The 20,329-nt window shown below is 31.1% G+C and overlaps 1 protein-coding gene across 1 annotated transcript in view; it reads right to left on the bottom strand.

Annotated features, from left to right (window-relative positions):
* LOC128549363 (gamma-aminobutyric acid type B receptor subunit 1-like) overlaps positions 1-20,329 on the bottom strand; it is a 57,992-nt gene that overhangs the window by 29,167 nt on the left and 8,496 nt on the right. The window contains exon 3 of the mRNA XM_053525985.1: positions 13,618-13,788. Coding sequence (XP_053381960.1) covers positions 13,618-13,788 — 171 coding nt within the window. The remainder of the gene's footprint in view (positions 1-13,617; positions 13,789-20,329) is intronic.

Here is a 20,329-nt window from a genome sequence, read left to right as displayed (position 1 = left end):
TTATTCAAAACCCTTGTAAATAATTTTCCTAAAACACTGAGTAAGGTTATCCCTCTATAATTATTCACATCATTGATACTACCCTTTTTATGAAGTGGAATTACAAAACCTTCAGACCAACTTTCGGGGAAATAACCATTTTCAAATATTTTGTTAAAGAGTAATGATAAAGTAGGCAGTAACATATGTTTTCCATGTATAAAAAATTCATTCAATAACATATCGGGACCAGCACTTCTACCAGATTTAAGCTGACTAATAGCATTTAATATTTCCAAATCAGTAATTGTCACATTTAAATGCTCAAAAATTGTATGCAACTCATTGTTTTCATAAGTTTCAATAAAATGTATAACATCTTCATCTGGGGTATAAAACTGGGAATCTGGATTATTAACAGCTTTGAAGTATTGTTCAAATTGATTCATTTGTACATTCGATTTTTTAATACCTGCATTCTTCTTTAACATATTCCAATAAAGTTTCGCATTTTTATGTTTTGCTGAAATCAGCTTATTAGTTTCCTGTTTGTCAAATTCACATCTACATTTCCTTATGCATGTTTTGTATTGTGATCTAGCATAAACAAGATTAATCCTATTAACGTCAGACTTATTTGATCTGTACCTGTTTAACATTTTATGAAAAATAATTTTCTTTTCATAACACTCGTCATTAAACCATGCATTATCATTAAAATTTGCATTTACATTTTCTTGGTGTATCACAATATTTCGTTTAAATAAAGGGGATACAACCCCGTCAATAATATTACGGAACGTATCAAGGCAATTATCAATATCACTCGAGTCTATAATAGCACTGATGTTTTCATTCAAAGCATTAATTTTTACCGTTAATTCTTCTGTATTTAAACTATCAACAAAAGTTGCCTTTAAATCATTTGACCATACATACTTGTACATAATGTATCAATACCATTATCAAGAATATATCTTTTATCGTCAAAACATGATAAAGATGTTTTATTTATAACATAACTGGAAAGATTGTGTTTATCAGAACGAATAACTTTAAAGGTGTGATTAGTTTGGGTTGAATTAAACAAAGTATCTTTGTAATTTTTATGAACTATTGTTTTCTTAACAACAAGTTTTTTTAATTCCTTTACATTTTTTAATGTTGACTTCGTTTTCTAATAAATATGAATACAAATTCAACAATGGGAATGCCGGCAGCTTCATCTTTAAATTTTCCAATTACTTTTTTATTATTGTCGAAATAAAATTTTGAGTTGTTATCGTAATCACTATTATCAAATAAATCTTTGTCCTTATAAAAATCCTCATATGCTTCTTTGGTTTTTATTTCATAACATAATGAATCAGTGTCAGTGAATAGTAATTTACAATTACCCTCGTACTTTTCCTTAATGTAATTATAATGAAAACCATACATTAAATATTTTGATAAATCTAGAATGCACATTCCAACATAACAAGGTCTGTTTAATAACAAACTTTCTTTTATTCTATGAATACCAAACAAATTCTTGTTAAACATCGTTGAACTAACAAATGAAGGTTTTGCTATATATTTTAATAAAAGGTTTTCATCATGAGTTAATTTAATATTAACCCTCTTGCGTAAATTTTCCATCGTCTTACCGAATACAGAGTTGTTCATTAACTTAAAAAAGTCCTTTTCAAATGAATTTTTTGCTTTAGATCTTTTTTGAGTATTAAAATCAATATATTTTTTTAACCAAGGACTTTCGTCAAAAGTTAATATTTTGTGTATTTTTGTTACTTTTAACCCTAATTGTGTATATTGTTCAAGATTTTTAAAATGAACTACATAATTTTGTTTTTTCATTAAAGTTGGAACTAGTTTTTTACATTACCTTTTCCTATTTCAAATTCTTCTTTAATAGTTTTACTATAGTCAGAAAGCCATTGATCTGGTATAATATTTTTTTTCAGGAGCTAAAGAATAATCGTTGTGGGTTTTATGTAATTCTTTTGGATATTCAAGATCACATTCAACTATAAAGTTAGTTTTATCTTTTGCAATTAATTTCTTGAATAGTTTTTCGGATATAAATTTAAAGTTTCCAGAGGGCAAAGGTTGACACATGGCCCAACCGTAAAGGTTATTGGCGTCGAGGTTCATAATGTATTTGCTGTCAAGTTTAGGATTATAATCTTTCATATATTTATTGTTTGCTTTACTGTATCTGTTTGAAATATAACTTATTCCTCCTCTCAGTCCCTTTTCAATAAAAAGATACATATCAATATCAGTTATCAAATCTAACTTAATTCCAGTCATTTTTAACATTGCATCCCAAGCTAAACCAGGGCTACTAAAATAATGACAAGGGTCTAATTTGTAGTACTCTAAACATAGTTTTCTAAAATTTTCGAATACATCAGCGAAAAGTAATACGTCAGTTTTTAAATATAGATCATGATATTCTCCCATTGTTTTAATTTTAAATTTATTCCAAACATTTTTAGCATGTTCATATTCGTTGTCAGATATGTGTGTTTCATTTAAAATTGAATAAAAATCTTCTTTAGAAGGTAAATTTGTTTCTTTGAATTTTTTAAATGAATCCATGTAATCATATGGATAAACACCTTTTGTTTTTAATAATTCAACACTTTCACAATTAAATTCAGTTGATGTGTATTTAAATTCTGGAATATTTTTTACTAAGTTATCCAATGATTGAGACATGAATTGGAATGAATCAATAAAGACCAAGTCGGAAATCATAAATGCCATATATCTTTCCATATTGTTAGGAATAACATTCATTTCTTTTTTGAATTTTCCTATTTGTTGCATAATAAAATGACCGTCATAACCTCTTAAATTATGAAAAATAACAGGAATTTTGTGTGTTAGTCTAAAGTTAATATTACATTCTGAGTAAGCACTTCCTCTGAATTTTCCTGTTATATGACAGTGGTCACGTACTTTGATTGAATCTTCTATATATTCTTTTTCACAGATATGACAAAACTTTTGTTTTTTAAATTCACTTTCATCTTTTTTAGACATTCTCAAATCTTTGTTAAAATGTTCTTTAAATATTTCTTTACAATATTCCTCTTCCTCAAGCATTTTTTCAATAAACTTATAAACTGCATTAGGTCCTCTATAAATCTGGGTTGGTTTAGTATAACTGTTATCATAACAAGAAACAACTTTATAACCGTAACCACAATCTATATGATTTTGATATGGTTCAGTAAATGAAGATTCAGTTGATGGTAAAGCAGTTAAAACTTTTTTAGTCATTGATTCAAAATTAGCATAAATTATATAAGGTACTGCTAAACCTTTATGATAATTTTTAAATTGTACTTTACTTCCCTCTTTTGGCATTTTTACACCTTGAGTACCATTAATAGCTAAACAATTTGGAATATGTTCATTTAATATTCTTTCTTGGGTAAAGTGTTGCAGGCAAGATCTACAAAAATGTTTCTTGTTTGTAGTTTTTGTTTTGTTATTCATTAATCTATTAAAGTCTTTTATCCAAACATAATGTTGGACTACAGTGGCTTTAGCCCTCTTACAGTCATCATCAGTTATCTTATCATTAGTAATTAGCAACATGTCACAGTGTTCTTCGTATTGATATTTTGATATGTACAATGGATAAATTCCCATAGGTTCTTCATAACCAAATATATTAAATGATTATTTTATTTTAGGTATTTGATTTAATGTAACAGGAAACTTTATTCCAGTATAATCAAGATCGTTTATATGTTTTTTATAATCTGAAACTCTCTCAGAATGTTTTGTTACAGGAAATTTGTAAGCTAAATGACACCATCTAAAACATTCGTTATCATCATTCTTTATATTTATTAATCCTTTCATTGAATTTTGTAATGGTTTTGGTAATTCTAAATAACTTGAAGCAGCCAATGGATTATACTTATATCTATTTATATAATGAGCATCAACTGACTCTATTCTCCAGCCACTTCCTTCTGAAATCCAATTACCAATTCTATTTATTATTTCATCAAAAGCTTGGCGTAAAGTGTTTTTTATTTCATTTGTATTAATTATTTCTAAAGCCTTTGATTGAAAATAAGCTGATTTATATATTGTATCAGTTGCACTCATTTTTACAAAAGTTAATTTTAAAACAACGTTTATTTTTATACCTTTTAAAGTTTTAAGTTCAGATTTAAGTATTTCATAAGAGTCGTTTATAGTTAAATATAATTGATTCTTTGGATCTTGTCTATATGTAATTTTATTTTCAAATTTCTTCTAATATTGTTTTGTAGATCTCTCAATTTCTATCTATATATTATATTTAGAAAAAAATCACTAAGGAAAAAAGGATTAAAAAATAATAAAATAAATAAAGTTTAAGAAGAACTAAAATATTTAAATTTATATCTTTTTCCGCTGGTTTTTGATATTCCGCTTTTAACTTGGTTTTTTCCTTTGCAGCACATTGTTATTAACCCTGAATTAATATTAAGGTCTTTGGATGCTGCATAAGTGCTTTTATATGTTTTTTCTTCATTAGTTTCCCAATTGGTTGCAATAACTTTTTTAGGATTGTTTCGAATATCATTTGGTCTGGGACAATCACATAATCTTTCAGCATTTTCTTCTTCAGTTAATAGACAACCACAGTCCCATTCAAATAAATTATTTTTTAAAAGATAAGGATCTATAACATTTTGTAATTTATCAATGACATGATTTTTGTATTCATCGTTAACTATTTGATCAAGTTTAGATTTAATAACATTTCTTCTTTTAAGAACTTTTTTATATGAATTTTTGTCTGGATTCATTTTTTCTCCTAAAGTGCTAGATACTTTTGGTATAATCATTCTATCTACCTTTCTATTAACCATCTATATATAATATACCTATAGAAAAAAATCTTTAAAAACGCACCTAAAGAAATTATATTGATTTGAGAAATTTGTTTATATTATCTATATCTTTTGAATAAGATTTTAAAGTCATTTTTTCTAAATTGTTATCAACTGTTAAAATTGTAATACCTTCTTGAAGCATTCTGTTTAACCATTCTTCGTGTAATTTGTGTAGTTTTTCTAAATACTCTAAACCAACTCTATTTTCTTCCGTTCTGTTTCTTTTTTGAAGTCTTTTAAGACATATTTCTGGGTCGGTTTTAACATAAACAAATCCATCAATTGGGTTTTTCCGTATGGTTTTATAATATGATCAGTTAAGAAAAGATTGTATACTGCCCACTCGGGGTCATTTATAACACCGTTGTCGTGATGTTGTTTTGTAAAAACGTTACTGTTAGTTAAATAACAACGTTCAAGGACAGAAACACCATCAAACTGTTTAGCAGAAGATAACATTTTTATATGACTGTTTAAAGTTGTTAGCTGAAAAGGAAATAAATATTTGGAAGTTCTTGAGCAGCAAGTTCAAAAAGGTTATATGAATTTCCGCTTGGGTTTATAACATTTTGCCATTCGTGAATTGGTTCTGGAATTATATTAAAATTAGGATTATATTCTTTAATAATATCTAAAAACGTACTTTTTCCTGATGCAATATTACCTTCAACTGATATAATTTTTCTCATTTATATATAGTACTTATAGAAAAAATCTTTAATAATCTTTAATAATCTTTAATAACCTTTAATACAACTCTTCTTCTTTTTTACTTTTATATCCGTTAAGTTTAAATTCCTTCATATGCATTTCAAGAGGTGTTGAATAATTTTTTTCTTTCTGCATTTCTAATAGTATTGTAAAAATATCCTGAATAACTTTATTTGGATCTTCTTTATTTACTTTTCCGATCCGTGCTTTTGTTATAAGTTGTTTTAATTTGTGATGATGTGCTTTTAAAATAAATTTCTTGTCGTCAAGTTTTAGTCTATTAGTAAATATGGTAATTATTGTTGGAACAGCGCCAGCAACTGCTACAAATATAGGAATAGCTGGAACAAGTGCTAATGCAGCTGAGCAACCAAAGATACCTGCTGTAATATATAACCCAGTACTTACTCTCCCACAAAATTTATAACTTTTTCTGTAAGCAGCAGCTAGTTTAGTTAAGTGAATGATTAAATGGTCTATTGTTTCTATTCCATTATTATTAGAAATTAGATTTTTATTACTCATTTATATAATTAATATTAATATTTTTCAATTTAAATTTCTTCTAATTCACTAAACGGAACCCAACTATTAAATTTTTCATTGTAACCTTTCCATTTTACTAAAGCTTGTTTTTTCTTATAGTCTCGTCTAATAACTTTTTCTATTCTAAAAACCTCTTGTGTAGTAGGTAAAAGTTCTTGTTCATAAAATGAACCTTGAATTATTTCATCATTTAAATCTTTAATAGTGTATGTTCTGGGATTTGTATTATTAATTCCATAAATTATAAATATTTCCTCTGTCCAGTTTGGTGTATATCCTTTTTCAAAATGTCTTTTAAGTTTACTTAAGCGAACTCGATCACCAATTTAAAATTTTGCTTTACTCTTTGGTATCTTTAAATTACCATATAAATTAAAGTAAACAATACCTTTATTTAAGTTTTTACTAGCTTCGGTTGGTGTCATTTTTATACTAGAATGTTTTGTTTTGTTATATTTATCAACCATATCCTGCAAATTATCTAAATAAGTATAAGTATTATTTGCTGTAAAATATTTCAACATTATTCTTTTTAAACTTCTATTAAATCTTTCAATAACTACAGCCTTTCCTTCATTAAATGTATGGTACATATTAATCTTATATTTATTTAAAAATGATTCAAACTTTTTATTATAAAATTCTTTTCCTTCATCTACCCATAAATTTTGTGGAATCCTTGCAGTCTTCGGGGACTTTCGTCCCTGAATTCTATCTTCAGAAATTATTTTTTCAAATGCTTCAGTAACAGATTCTCCAGTTTTATTCTTTAATGGAATAACCCAAGCATATTTACTGAATATATCAATAACGGTTAACAGGTACTTTACTCCTTTATTATATTTTGAAAAAGCTTGCATGTCAACTAAATCAGCTGACCAAGTATCATCAATGTCATTAACTATCACTCTTCGTTTCCTAAATTTTCTTTTAATTGGTTTGTGTAATTCTTCTGCTAATTCATCGCTCCAGCGGTAGCTTGGTACAGTTATTTCGGGGGTATACTCTACCCCCTTTTCCCGTTTTTTGACTTTCGTTTTTGCCTGGGCGTTAAGCCCATAGGGAACTGTTGTTCCTGTCCAAGACCAAGTTTGTATTTCGTTTTAATTGCGGGTTTTACAACTAAATGTTTTGCAAGCTTTTCTCCAAATGTTTTTGATTTAGTTTTATTTAAGTTGCAAAGCATTTTTTTGTCGCATGTACCCTTTTTTACACCACTGTCATAGCAAAAGGCATGGTCCATGCATACTGCATCCAGTTCGTTGACAGGAGGTCCATTATCTAAAGGATTTCCTGGCCCACAATAGTTATGTCCTGGAAGTGTTAAACCTTTCTTAGGTAATAAAGGTAACATTGCTTTATGGATATCTAAATTACCCCCTGTACTTTTAACAAACTTTGATTTCATTTTTCAACAAGACGAACAGGTAGCCATTATCATTTTTCTCCCTTTTTTTGTGGTAACATAATGAAGATTTATATTATCAGTAAATTTTCTTTCTTTCAAACAATATATTTTATTCTGTAAACTCATTATATTATATGTGTTTAAAACTTTTTACTGGGTTTAAACCTGTGGGTTTTTAATTGTCCGGCATTGACCAGTCCTGTCCAAGGGTTATAGGTCAAGTGGGGTCAGATTGACTCAAAACAAACAATAACTATACTACTAAGGTACATAGTGCAATGTGAAAATGAGATTGTATCAAGCCTGTATTTTACTGACACATATACTATACCACTGCGCATGACCACCGGAAAGTGATGGTACGATGGTGAAAAGGCGATAGTACGATGGTGATAACGCGATGGTACGATGGTGAAAATGCGATGGTACGATGATGAAAACGCGATGACACGATGGTGATAACGCGATGGTACGGTGATGAAAACGCGATGGTACGATGAAACGATGGTGAAAACGCGATGGTACGATGATGAAAACGCGATATTACATCGACATTTCACCATCGTACCATCGCGATTTCATCATCGTGCCATCGCGTTTTCACCATCGTATCATCGTTGTTTTATCATCGTGTCATCGCGCCATCGCGTTTTCGTCATCGTACCATCGTGCATGGCGGTTTAGTATTAAATACATATTTTTCTCTAATTTTTAAACAACTATGTATGATACCGGGTTTTTCGGCGGCTTTAAGGCCATTTTGTAAATGACCAACATGGAATATTAGGGCAATATTATTAGCAGAATACCAAACATGGTATCCAATTTATCTTAGCGTTTAAAGTAACCATGGCAACAGAGATGTTTAAATACCTTATATCTCGCTTTTTATCATACTTTCTTAGAAAAATATTAAATAAAATTATTTGTCTCGTTCAGTGTAGCTTCAAAACATTTTATTTCTAAAGTAAAATGTTCGTGTTTTTGCATTTATTTAAACAAATTTTGAAGCTTAAAATACTTACAGCAGAACTCATCGTCTGACATTTTTAAGGAAAAATCTTTGTGCTTGGAATTATTATTCTCATGGATAGTGTTGAAATACAGATAAAAAAGCAGAGGCTGTGATCCTTAAACAGACCAGTGCCAACGTTTTTGAATTTTACATTTAGATATATAGGTTATGGGATTCGTTTCCATGGTAACATTATTTTAATTCAAGAAATCACTTTTTTCTACTGAAATTTTAACAATTTTAGAGCATATTTGAAGGATATAAGAACCAAATTATCAATGGAAACGGGAAAATAGGTATTACAAATCAAACTGCCAATTTTTATTTGAAAATGGCCGTAATAAGTAACCTTTCACCCAACTATGTTCCCAATAATTTTATTACCATCATACATTTTCTTACATTCCGCATAACATTTCAATATATACAGATTTATTGAAAAATATATATATTTATGTAAGTACGGGACGGTACGGGTTTTAATATTATTCAATTGCGGTGCACGAAAAGCTTACGCGCAAATTATCAAGATCTTCTTACATAAATATATTTATTTTTCAATAAATCTGTATTTATGCAAGCTCCGTAGCATTAGCTCCATATAAACAAGGTATATATCTTACACTCACTTTATGAGCTCTGTTTGATGATGTAGTAAATCAAATCAAAAACCAACACGTATCTTTGATTGAAATCTGTCATTTAATATCTAAATGACGAATTTAAAAACACAATTAACAATAAATGGTTCTGTTACACCATCATACATAATATGTGATAGGTGACTAATTTTATCAAGAAAAGACAAATATTAACAGTTGATATGCATCATCAAAGGTGGGGATCTAACCTTTATGCCACATATTGCAAAAACATAATAAATGGATTTCATTTATTAAGTTATTAGCAATAACCCCATCCGAAGAAATCAATAAAAAAATGCTCAGAATTACGTACTTCCAAGAGAAAAGCTATTAATTTTGCGCGGTAACTGACACGTAACGTCATGACGTCGATGATGTCATTTTAAGGTAATAATGTTCTGTGGTAATTTATTCATCATTTCAGCATTATTAAACCATTAAGCATCATATCAGAGACAGGTTAATGATTTTTTAGAAGAATAAATATACAAACACACTTAATTTGTCGTAAATGTTGTCGTAAATCGTCACGTTAGCTTCTGGTAGGGCATGCGCACATACAAATGTTATGGTACAATGCAAACTTTTAAAATAATATGATTTAAGGCACCGCATAGATTGGGGACTTATCGTTAATATGATATGAGGCAAAGCCTAAAAGCGAACTTGTATAGCTAAAAAAATAATATATTACAAAGAAACTATTCACTACTCAGAACAGAGAACCTATTTACTTGAAAACAGCATGTTTATATTTAGGTAGCAAGGTACACTTAGATGCGAAAATTTTGGGCACGGACGGTCTTACATGTAGCGAGTCGCAATATTGCACTTCCCCTATGAGCAATATTTGGGTGGCCATTTTAAAAAGTGCGTGCATGTTTTGTGCTTTTAATTAATGGCAAGATCAGGATTCTCATACAAGAATAAAGAAAGTTATCAAAGCGGAAGGTTTACATCATCCATGAAAAATAGCATGCCAAAATCATCAATTCTGCACCTTTTGAACAGTCTACAATGATCCCGCTGCAAGAACAATGTCAAATTTTATTGCATTTCTTAATTTAATAGTCCTTACTGAACGTCAGGACATAAACGGAATGGGGCCCCATCCAGCTCGTTTTTTCAGAAAATAACGAAAATGTTCCTGAGTATCAATCAACAAGCACAGAACCCTTCCGTGAATTGAATTTTTCCGCGAAAATGTGTCTCATTGATCATACAAAGCTACCAGCAGTTAGTTTTCCAACTGACATCAGAATTTTACATGTATCGGCTGTATAGATTTTCTAAAGAATTAATAATCATTATCTCTCACCTTAATTTACAGACATCCAAAATCACGATGTTCTCTTTATAACAAATATTGACGGGGGCCAAAATTCGAAAGTGTACCCTGCTACCTTAGTGTCATCATATCTAGCAAAAGTATATTTTATTTAAATTTACGCTGCCGATTTTGTGTGCCATGAATCACAGCTCGTGTTCTACGTACACAAGCGACAACAGTTTCTCTTTAGCATTATTTGATAACTATTATCATATCCTGGAAAATTACGAAATTTGATTCCGTTGCCATTTCATCGACAATATTGAAATTCTTTTTCTTTGCTATGAAATGATGGTGATGCCAGTCACGAAGGTATCGCTACAGCTGCGTTAATTTATTACAATCCCTGAAAATGTTTAAAAAAGGGAATAAAGAAACCATAAAGCCGATATTTATCCATAACTCATTAAATTGCGGCGCAAAAGGGATCTCTACGCCTTCATTGTGATCAGAATAATGCTTATTTTATGATGGTATTGTTCTTCAAGATCAGTATAAGTTTGAGGTACGTGTATGAAAAAGATTAACAAGCCTATTCAGACTTACTTTTGACAATATACACAAACATTAGATATAGGCGAAAAGAAAACTACGGTCTTCTTCAATTAAGCTCAGTTTAATTCCGTCAAGCCATTTCATAATACCAACATACTCCAAGAATAATTGTTGGGCTTTAAGTATATACATAGTTTAAATCTTTCTGAAATCCTTTCCGCACCTAACGTAATAAAACGTATTAGCGTCTGATGGCCCTTTCACGCTTCGTAGAATCAACATTTATGACATGAAATTCATTTTGAAATTATTTCTGAAATGTCTAGGTCTGCAGCTCTCAAATACGGAAGTTCTAACGCTAACCCTGGAAATGATTTCAAGATTAAAAATATGATAACGGCGTAAAGTCTGCCCAATGAAAAGTTTAGCTGAAATTATAATTGATAACATTGACATGAAAAATTATGCCAACTCTGTAACACAAAATCCATTAAGGATGAAGTTAAACAACTGTAATATACATGTTTGCATGAATCAGAAAACGATTTTAAGTCATTATCAGTTTGAAAAGTGGAATTCTGGATAGAAACAGTTGTCTCCCACAAGCAAGCAAGATAGATACATCGGTGTCCTGCATGCTGGACATAATTATCAGCATTCCGCAAGCAACCTGGACACAAACATCGACATTCCACAAGCAAGCTGGACAGAAACATTGGTGTGTAAGCTGGATAGAAGCGTTAGCATTCTGCAAGCAAGCTGAACAGAAACGTCGGCATTCCAAAAGAAAGCTGGTTCAAAACATTGGTATTCTGAAAGCAAACTGGAGAGAAACATTGGTATTCCGCAAGCAAACTGCACAGATACATTGACATTCTGATAGCAAACTGGACAGAAATATTGGCATTCAGCAAGCAAACTGCACAGACACATTGACATTCAACAAGCAAATTGGTCAGATACATTGACATTCTGATAGCAAACTGGACAGAAACATTGGCATTCAGCAAGCAAACTGGTCAGTTTTGACATTGACGAATTCTATGAAAAAAATATGCTTTCGAACTGAGGCTATTTAGGGGCGATTCAGAGTCAGTGACAGTAACCGCTCGATCAAGGATATCCCAGTACACAGTACTTTATTACTAATTGTCACTAAACAATTATGTTACTATAGACACATGCATTTTTGTACCATAAACTACGAGTGTAACTTAGCAATGATGAAAAGGTTTCGATTGTTTGCAAAAAATTGCGATTTACGGATAGTATTTAAAAGGGCACGTCTGAAGATGATAATCCAGAAACAAATTTTTATTAATTGTAAACAATATTTTCTAGGCTGGTAATGTTATAATATACAGCTTCAAATTTTCTCCATGTGAACATTACATTTCTGTTGTTTTGCTATCGCAGTGGAGAGCTTTGCTAGAATTTTTACCGACTACTCTAAATTTTTAAATAGATAAACATTTACTTGAACTCAATAAATCGCGTTCGTTTTACTTCCTGCTTCTTTGTCGTTACATTTACGAGCTAATGAAAACACATTTGATTCCAAAAATGGTTATTAAACTAGAAGCTTGATGGACCATTTAAAATGGTTTACAGCACCTGTAGGTAAATACTGTTTCATTGTTCCGCGGCGGCTTTGCTAAATATGACAACCATTCAAATTATTTCAATATTTTCCATATTAAAGGTATTATTATTTTCATTATTAGACTATAGTATTGTGTTCAGCGAAGACTTCCAATTAAATCTTGCAATGGGGAACTACAATCAATTACTTTGGTATCATCATTTCAGCAACTGAAATCATATTCATCAAACAGCATTCATTTAATACTCTAAAATGTACGGTGAACATGTGTATTGTAAAGTTGTTTAATTTTGTGGCATGGAGATTCAGGGTTTTGGCTTGCATGACAGTTTCATGTTGGTAAGAATTCGCGGAATTAAACTTTTGAAGATAAAAAGAATAGGAATTAAATTCATTAGGTTTTAATTTGCGGATTGAAACAACCCAAGAAATCTATTAAAAATAGCTCTTTATGATTTAACAATACATGTATTTTATTGCGGTCTACAGTATTCTGGCTATCTGAGATTTTTTTCTTCAAGCAGCTAGCTCAAAGTGATTATTCAGAATGATAACATACATTTACACATTTCTCTGACACGTTTGTAAAAGTAACCGAACCAATGTATACGTTCACTTTATATATATTAGATATAAGGAGACAAAATGGTTGGTGAAAGGCATACGTTTACAATGCGAGATGGTACCTTTAGAGTAATATTCTGTCACTTGCTGCACCATATACTTACCCATTCCCAAATGAAATAGTGACAAGTAAAAATAATGTTTCTTGTTTAACGTGGATAAGAGATGGAAGTCTCCGCCTGAAATGGATGGAACAACTTATTTCTAGCCGAGAAGATGGCAGGTGTCATAATTATTTGCATTTTGTAGTTTGTATCACGGTTGTTTTTCTTCTAAATTTAACCCACATTAAAACCCAACCCTGCCACAAAAATGTCACTTTATTGTAAAAGGAAGGGTGTTGTTTACGTACCGATACTGAAAATTCCTCTTGGTGTGCTATGGTTCCAACCCTTGTCCATCCAAAATACTTCATCATTTGGATCAGCAGAGGATTCAGCGCATTTGTAACCTGGTTCACTTTAAAAAGTGTGGAGAAAAGATCCCTGTCCGTGGTCGTAGCTGTTGTTGCAATATATGAAAGCTGTAAAATACAAATGATAAAAAATATAATCGTTTCAGGCCGTTTAATCATGAAATCATGTATCATTCTGATTAATTTATCAAACGCATAGAAATGGTAACTACACCGGTTGTCGTAATGTTTGGCATGGTCCGATATAACCACTACCGAGAAAAAGAAACATAACATAAGACCTTTAGACATATACATTTATTACTTTCACAGAATTCATTCCAAGGTTTCAACCATTTAGTAAAGAAATATCAAAATTAACCTTGGCTCATTTGATGCTTAAAGACCGTTTACACACATCAAAGTGTGCTCATAATGACACAAGAGATTATCGTCCGGGATACTTACCTCCAGTAAGTTAAGTTGGACTGAAGATAAGATTTTAACGACATATTTTCAAGAGTTTGGAAGATATATTCATGCTAAATTTATCACTTTGACCGCCATATAAGTATATAGATAACTTCAATGGACAACATTTGTCCGGTTACTTAACAGAGCTTGGTATCAAAATATAAAACTTCTAAAACACTTCAATAAGCGATATTCACCTGCTTTTTTTAAGTTTTTATTTTATTTTTGTGCCACCTGATTGGACAGATCCAAAAACACGCTGAACGTGTAGTAATTTAAAGTGCAGAGACAGCGCCTTTACCGGAAAAAGAGGTCTCGTGTGATTATGAGATTAAACGAAATTTCGTTCTAGATCTACGTTGTTTTGCGAATTTAATTTCATTTCTGTTTTATAATTTCGTTTGTTCTATGAGCTTTGAAAATAAATAATGTTCACTTTACCATCACAAAGATTCAGTAGTTGGCTTACAGACAATTTTAGAAAAATGTGATTCATTTGATGTTGCGCTTTTGAGAAGGTGATTCGTTAAAATAACTTAGCTCTTCTCGCTGTTGGGGTCGACATATAATTAAGAAATAATTTATAGCAAAAGAGTACGGCCTCGTGAAATTATTACGCCCGACGTATAACCACCCATCGTGCGTAAATAGTGTTAAAAGACGGTTGTGCTATAAATTATTTCGATTCTAATATGCCCTTAATCTAAAACAGTAGATAAAATATAGATGCGCTCTTTTTTGATCGCAACAAAAACTCTGACGTCACCACACGTTAACGTGACGTCATTCTAGCGTAAGAGTGTTTTAAAAGAGACAAGTATATTAGAATTTAAATGCCCAACCGGAAGCTAACGTGATGATTTACGACGACGTTTTTGGCAAAATATTTACATTCACCCTATTCTTTTCTATTGGAAATTATGACGTTCATTTCGTATGAACAGCAAAAGGAAAGGCACGAAATTTACGTCATCGCTGCTTAGTGATAATCGACCGCTGTTTTGACGACGTCCGCGTATAGTCAGGGAGAACGTTCCTTAGATGACGTCGCAGTTATTCCGTGTGTTTAACAGAATGGCCGGGAAGCTGATTTTAATGTTAATGGCCACAAAATATGTGCAATTTATAATATTATCTTGTTTACAAACGGAAAGGAAATATAATGTAAATATAAGAAATCAAACTATTTTTTCGGTGTTCATGCGAATTGAACGACAGAATAGGATCGGCAAATTAAACATGAATCGCGATTTACCGATCCTATTCTGTCGTTCATTTCGCACGATTCATGTTTAATTGCCAATCCTATTCTGTCGTTCATTTCGCATGAACACCGAAAAATATCATTTCATTTCTTAATTAAAAGCGTTTGTATATCCATTCTTCTGGAAAAAAATTATGAACCTGTCTCCGGTCTGATGCTTCATGGTTTAATGATGCAAAAATGATTAATAAATTGCCGCAGAAACGCTTCAAAACATTGTTGCCTTAAAATGACGTCACTGACGTCATGACGTTACGTGTCAGTTGCCGCGCAAATTTATAGCTTTTATTTTGAAAGTACGTAATTATGTGAATTTTCTTTATTTGAACAATTTTTTAACAGCCATTATTTGCTGAAATATTTTTTATGAGTCTTTCGCTCTGAATAATAATGTTTTGCTTTTTTATGTAGTTATATTGAAATGTTATGCGGAATGTAAGAAAATGGATGATGGTAACTGATGTTATAAGGAATATAGTTGGATGAAAGGTTACTTTTTACGGCCATTTTCAAATAAAAATTGGGCAGTCTGATTTGTAATACCTATTTTTCCGTTGATAATTTGTTAGGCTACTTCTGTACTAAAACTAAGCTTTAAAATCTTGTTCAAATTTCAGAAGAAAATTGTGGTTTCTTGAATTAAATTGATGTTACCATGGAAACGAAGCACGTGACCTATATATCTAAATGTAAAATTCAAAAGCGTTGACACTGGTCTATTTAAGGAACACGGCTTCGGCTTTTTATTTTCATTTCAACAATATCCAAGAGAATAATAGCAGCATGCAGGACGATTTTTCCATAAAAAATTTCAGACGAGAGGTACTGCTGTAGGCATTTGAAGCTGTGAAATTTGTTTGAATGAATGCAACTAATACGAAAACATTACTTACGTTAGAAATAAGATGCTTTAAAGCTGCATTTACAAGAAAGATAATTTTATTCAATATTTTTATAAGAAATTACGATAAAAATCAAGATATAAGCTATTTTTAACATCTCTGTTGCCATGGTTACTTTAAACATTAAGAAAAATAGGATACCATGTAAAGTGCTTGGTATTTTTCTAATAATATTACCCAAATATTCCATGCTGGTCATTAACAGAATGGCACTGAAGCCGTCGAAAAAACCGTTCTCTTACATAATTGTTTAAAAATGAGAGAAACTGCATTACCATGGAAACACGAGCCCCGCGACATAAACATTTTAAGCTTAAATTAGAAAGCTAACGCGCATACTAGTAAAATTAGCAATTATGCAGACTTCTACGGATAACAATAACACCAAATACACTGAAAAGTGTCAAATAGCTGTATTTTCCTTCTTCTTTCATTATAAAATACCTTTGGAGAATCATGTACTTCATACCTGGATAAAAATTGTACCTGACGGGACAGAGAGATACACGAAATTGAGATTATAGCTGTTAAAACATTAAATTACACGAAATACAAAATATTGTTGCGATTCAGCTAATTCGAATTTACCCTGGTAACAAGGTAACCTACCTCCTTAAGATAAAGATCTTTTTTATATAGAGAAGTAATTCAACTGACTTGCGGAAGGCGTATAATTTACCTTTATGGCCATTCATCAAGTAATATGTAATCATATACAGTAGAGTGTGTGACCGACTTTTATGAATTCTCTGACCAGGCACCACAAGAGGTTGAATAGGTCAGGAATTGTTTAGCTGAAGTCCGTTTCAAGACCTTTTAGTAAGTGTATATTGAATACTTTTAAGACAGACTTTTGTTGTGTTTTTGCTTATCCAACAAATCCATTAATGCAGGAAGTGTGAATTTAACAGGAAAATATTCGCCTCTATATAGGTCATCTCCTGGATATTTCTACAGTTGTAAGTTTACGTAAAGAATTAAAATAAGCTGCTTTTCCTACATTGTAAGAGAGTAAAGGTAATCACAGGAGTAAGACTGTCTTTCGTTAGACCAAGTTGGGAGTTATTATAAAACTGGGTCTTTATGATTGCACTGTATTATTATAGTATGGTGTTCTATAAAATAGTTTATATAACAAATTAAATTTCTGTCGCATGTACATTATATCTCATTCATTGATCGATACAAAAAGCTGTGTATACTTTTACGTATGTTTTATTTTCAGTGGATAACAATAACAGCAAAAGATTTCAGTGTTTCCATTGAGATTATCATGTACGATCTCCAGTGCGGTTAAAGGCCAATGATTTAGATCTCTCATTGTTTCATATAACAAATATCTAATTAAGATTTGTTTCATATATCAAATACCCGATATTCAGATCTGATTTACCATCACTTTATCCTACACCCATACTCCATTACATTTCTATCATAAATTGATGAAAAAATAAGTTCCTACTTTTGGTTCCAATCAGGAACACTTGCTAACATAAGAATTGTCATTCAAGCAGTGTAAAAGTTTGGACTTCTTTCATATACATCGTGGAAGCACAATTTTAGACCTAATTAATGACTGATGTTGTTCCGTATATTGTTTGACATATTATGGTGTAATCAGAAATATTGTGCTAGAAGCCTTTTGTATACATAATGTCTTGCAAAATGATAAAAACTGAAAACCAGACCTTAGCAGAATATAAAAGAAACCTATAAGTTTGATTAATAGCATTTTTCATTTTAGTTCCTTCTAATATCCTTTTGTCATAGCACAGGAGATTAATTTTAGTGAAATGGATAAAGTTATGCCCTAAATCGTTCTAAAATCATGGAATAAAGGAAATGTTTTCTTTTTGTTTTTTTCGGCGACGCCGTCTAAATTCGTTTTCGTTACCTATGCCACGTGACTTCAGTTTGCCAATCAAACTACTTGATAACGCATTATAGATAATTTATCAAAATGGAAGATTTATGCAACACTCTGCCTGATTGGACGAGAGTGTCAATTTCTTTCACTCTGTTGATTGTGCTACGCTGAGTGAAATGTAGACAAAGCGTTTATCCTAAACGACGCTGTTCACAGTTTTAAAGCTAACTTTGGCTCAGTATACTTAGCAAGAATATTGATATATCTCAAAATGATAAGTAAGTTAAATAAATATGATAAAAACCTGTTCAATACCAACATATATCAAATTAAAGAAAGAGCTGAATACGGTCTGCGTATCACGTGAATAAGGGTGTGATAAGAGTCTTTTATGTAGAGAAGTGCTTTTTAAAAGATTTTCCTTGTTACAATTGTCGTCTGTATATGAAAAGGTTTCTTGCTTTTGTGACTTATTCAGGTTGCATATTAAAATGACTACTTGTTTGCTTTGATATATTTGTTATAAGTTATTTAACTGATTTATTATATATGAATATTTTTCTTTAGTATGGTATGCAAATATTGAACTCAGTTGAAATACGTTTTATTATATATATGCTATATAATGACTGAATCTCGTTACACTGAAATGAAGGTACGCTGCATACAGTTTATCTATGTGATATGACTATGGTCAAACTTTGCTTATGAAACAGAAATATTGAAATAATTACAAATGTATGTTTTGCTTGACCTTCACTTTTTTATAGGTGTGACGTCATTGTCCAAAGATTCATGAATAGCGAATATGCTATTTGTTATAGCGGGATCAGTTGGCCTATTTTAGAACTAAATAAAGATAATAAATAAAAAAATCCTTTAATTGATTTTTTCACATGTATTCTAATCAAACTTGATTTGTAGCATCTTTATTAGGCCCGCAGCCAACTTTTTTCAGCTGGAACATTTGAACCCTTTTAGGGGCTGCTAGATCTAAAACTAGAATTGCTTTTATACAGCGTCTCATGAACAGCCTGGTGGATCTTTGTCATACTTGGTCTGGAGCATCATTATAAGGTCCTCTTCCAAATTTATTTATATAGGAACTTGGGCCCTATTAGGGACCACTATAGCTAAAAGTAGATATGCCTTTCTTCGCATTAACCACTAAAATGTAATGGATTTTTATCAAACTCGATGTGTAACAATATCGTAAGGTCTCCTGCTATTTTGTTACAAATGGGGATAGGGACCAATTTAGCTAAAAATATAAACACGTTTAATGACCTCTTCTCATGAACCGCTTCATAAATCTTCATCAAACTACTGCTGTAATTATTCGTGTAAGGATAAACGAAACAAAATTGCAACCCTACGAAACCTTTGCGAAAAATTAAAAGAGAACCATTTAAATTGTTAAAGTGCGGTGTTTAGTTTTGCAATTTGAAAACTGTTAGATGAAAGATGAATGTTAGATGAAAAATTCATAAACTTCTTTCCTTATTACAATTCGCCGACCATCATTTTTAAAGATATTTCTTGTTTACATGTGAAATTAAAGTGTATATTTTCATGACGTGAAGTTCTGCACCTGATATTCACTTGATCTTTGACGAAAAACAATATAAATTATTAATTTCGTATAATTTACCTGTTTGAAGAACCCTTCATGATGTTTTTCTCGATTGTGCTGACATCTGTGAAGGTATTAAGCACACGTGTTTTCTATATTTTAACACGAGAATGTTTGTGTTTTACTACTGCACACTTTGTTATCATTATGTATGTAAGGGATTCACCTGTCGGGGATAACTTTCATTTTGGAACATGGTGGGGATAACGAGCGAGGGGTTGCTGGAAATTAATAGTCTTAAACTCCAAAGGTGGTGCCCAACTTTATTCCTTTATGTGTTTATTTTGTCCGTATTGCTCTTTTGATTTACTAATTGTGTATATTTTGTATAAATTATATATCCACCCATACACTGTTGTAAAGTTTTATGTGAGGAAGGTTGTGGTATTTCGCACATAGCTTTCCATCTTCGTCATTGTTTTAATGTTATACATAATTTGCATATTCCTCTAGATCTGTATAAAAAAAGAATTGGAACCACTGCCTTAGCCTTGCATGATCGTAAGATGCAACTAATACGGTCTTAACAC

This window comes from Mercenaria mercenaria, chromosome 16 (genome assembly GCF_021730395.1).
Source record: "Mercenaria mercenaria strain notata chromosome 16, MADL_Memer_1, whole genome shotgun sequence".
In the NCBI taxonomy this organism is placed as follows: Eukaryota; Metazoa; Mollusca; class Bivalvia; order Venerida; family Veneridae; genus Mercenaria; species Mercenaria mercenaria.
This window is presented reverse-complemented; position numbering and strand designations above follow the sequence as displayed.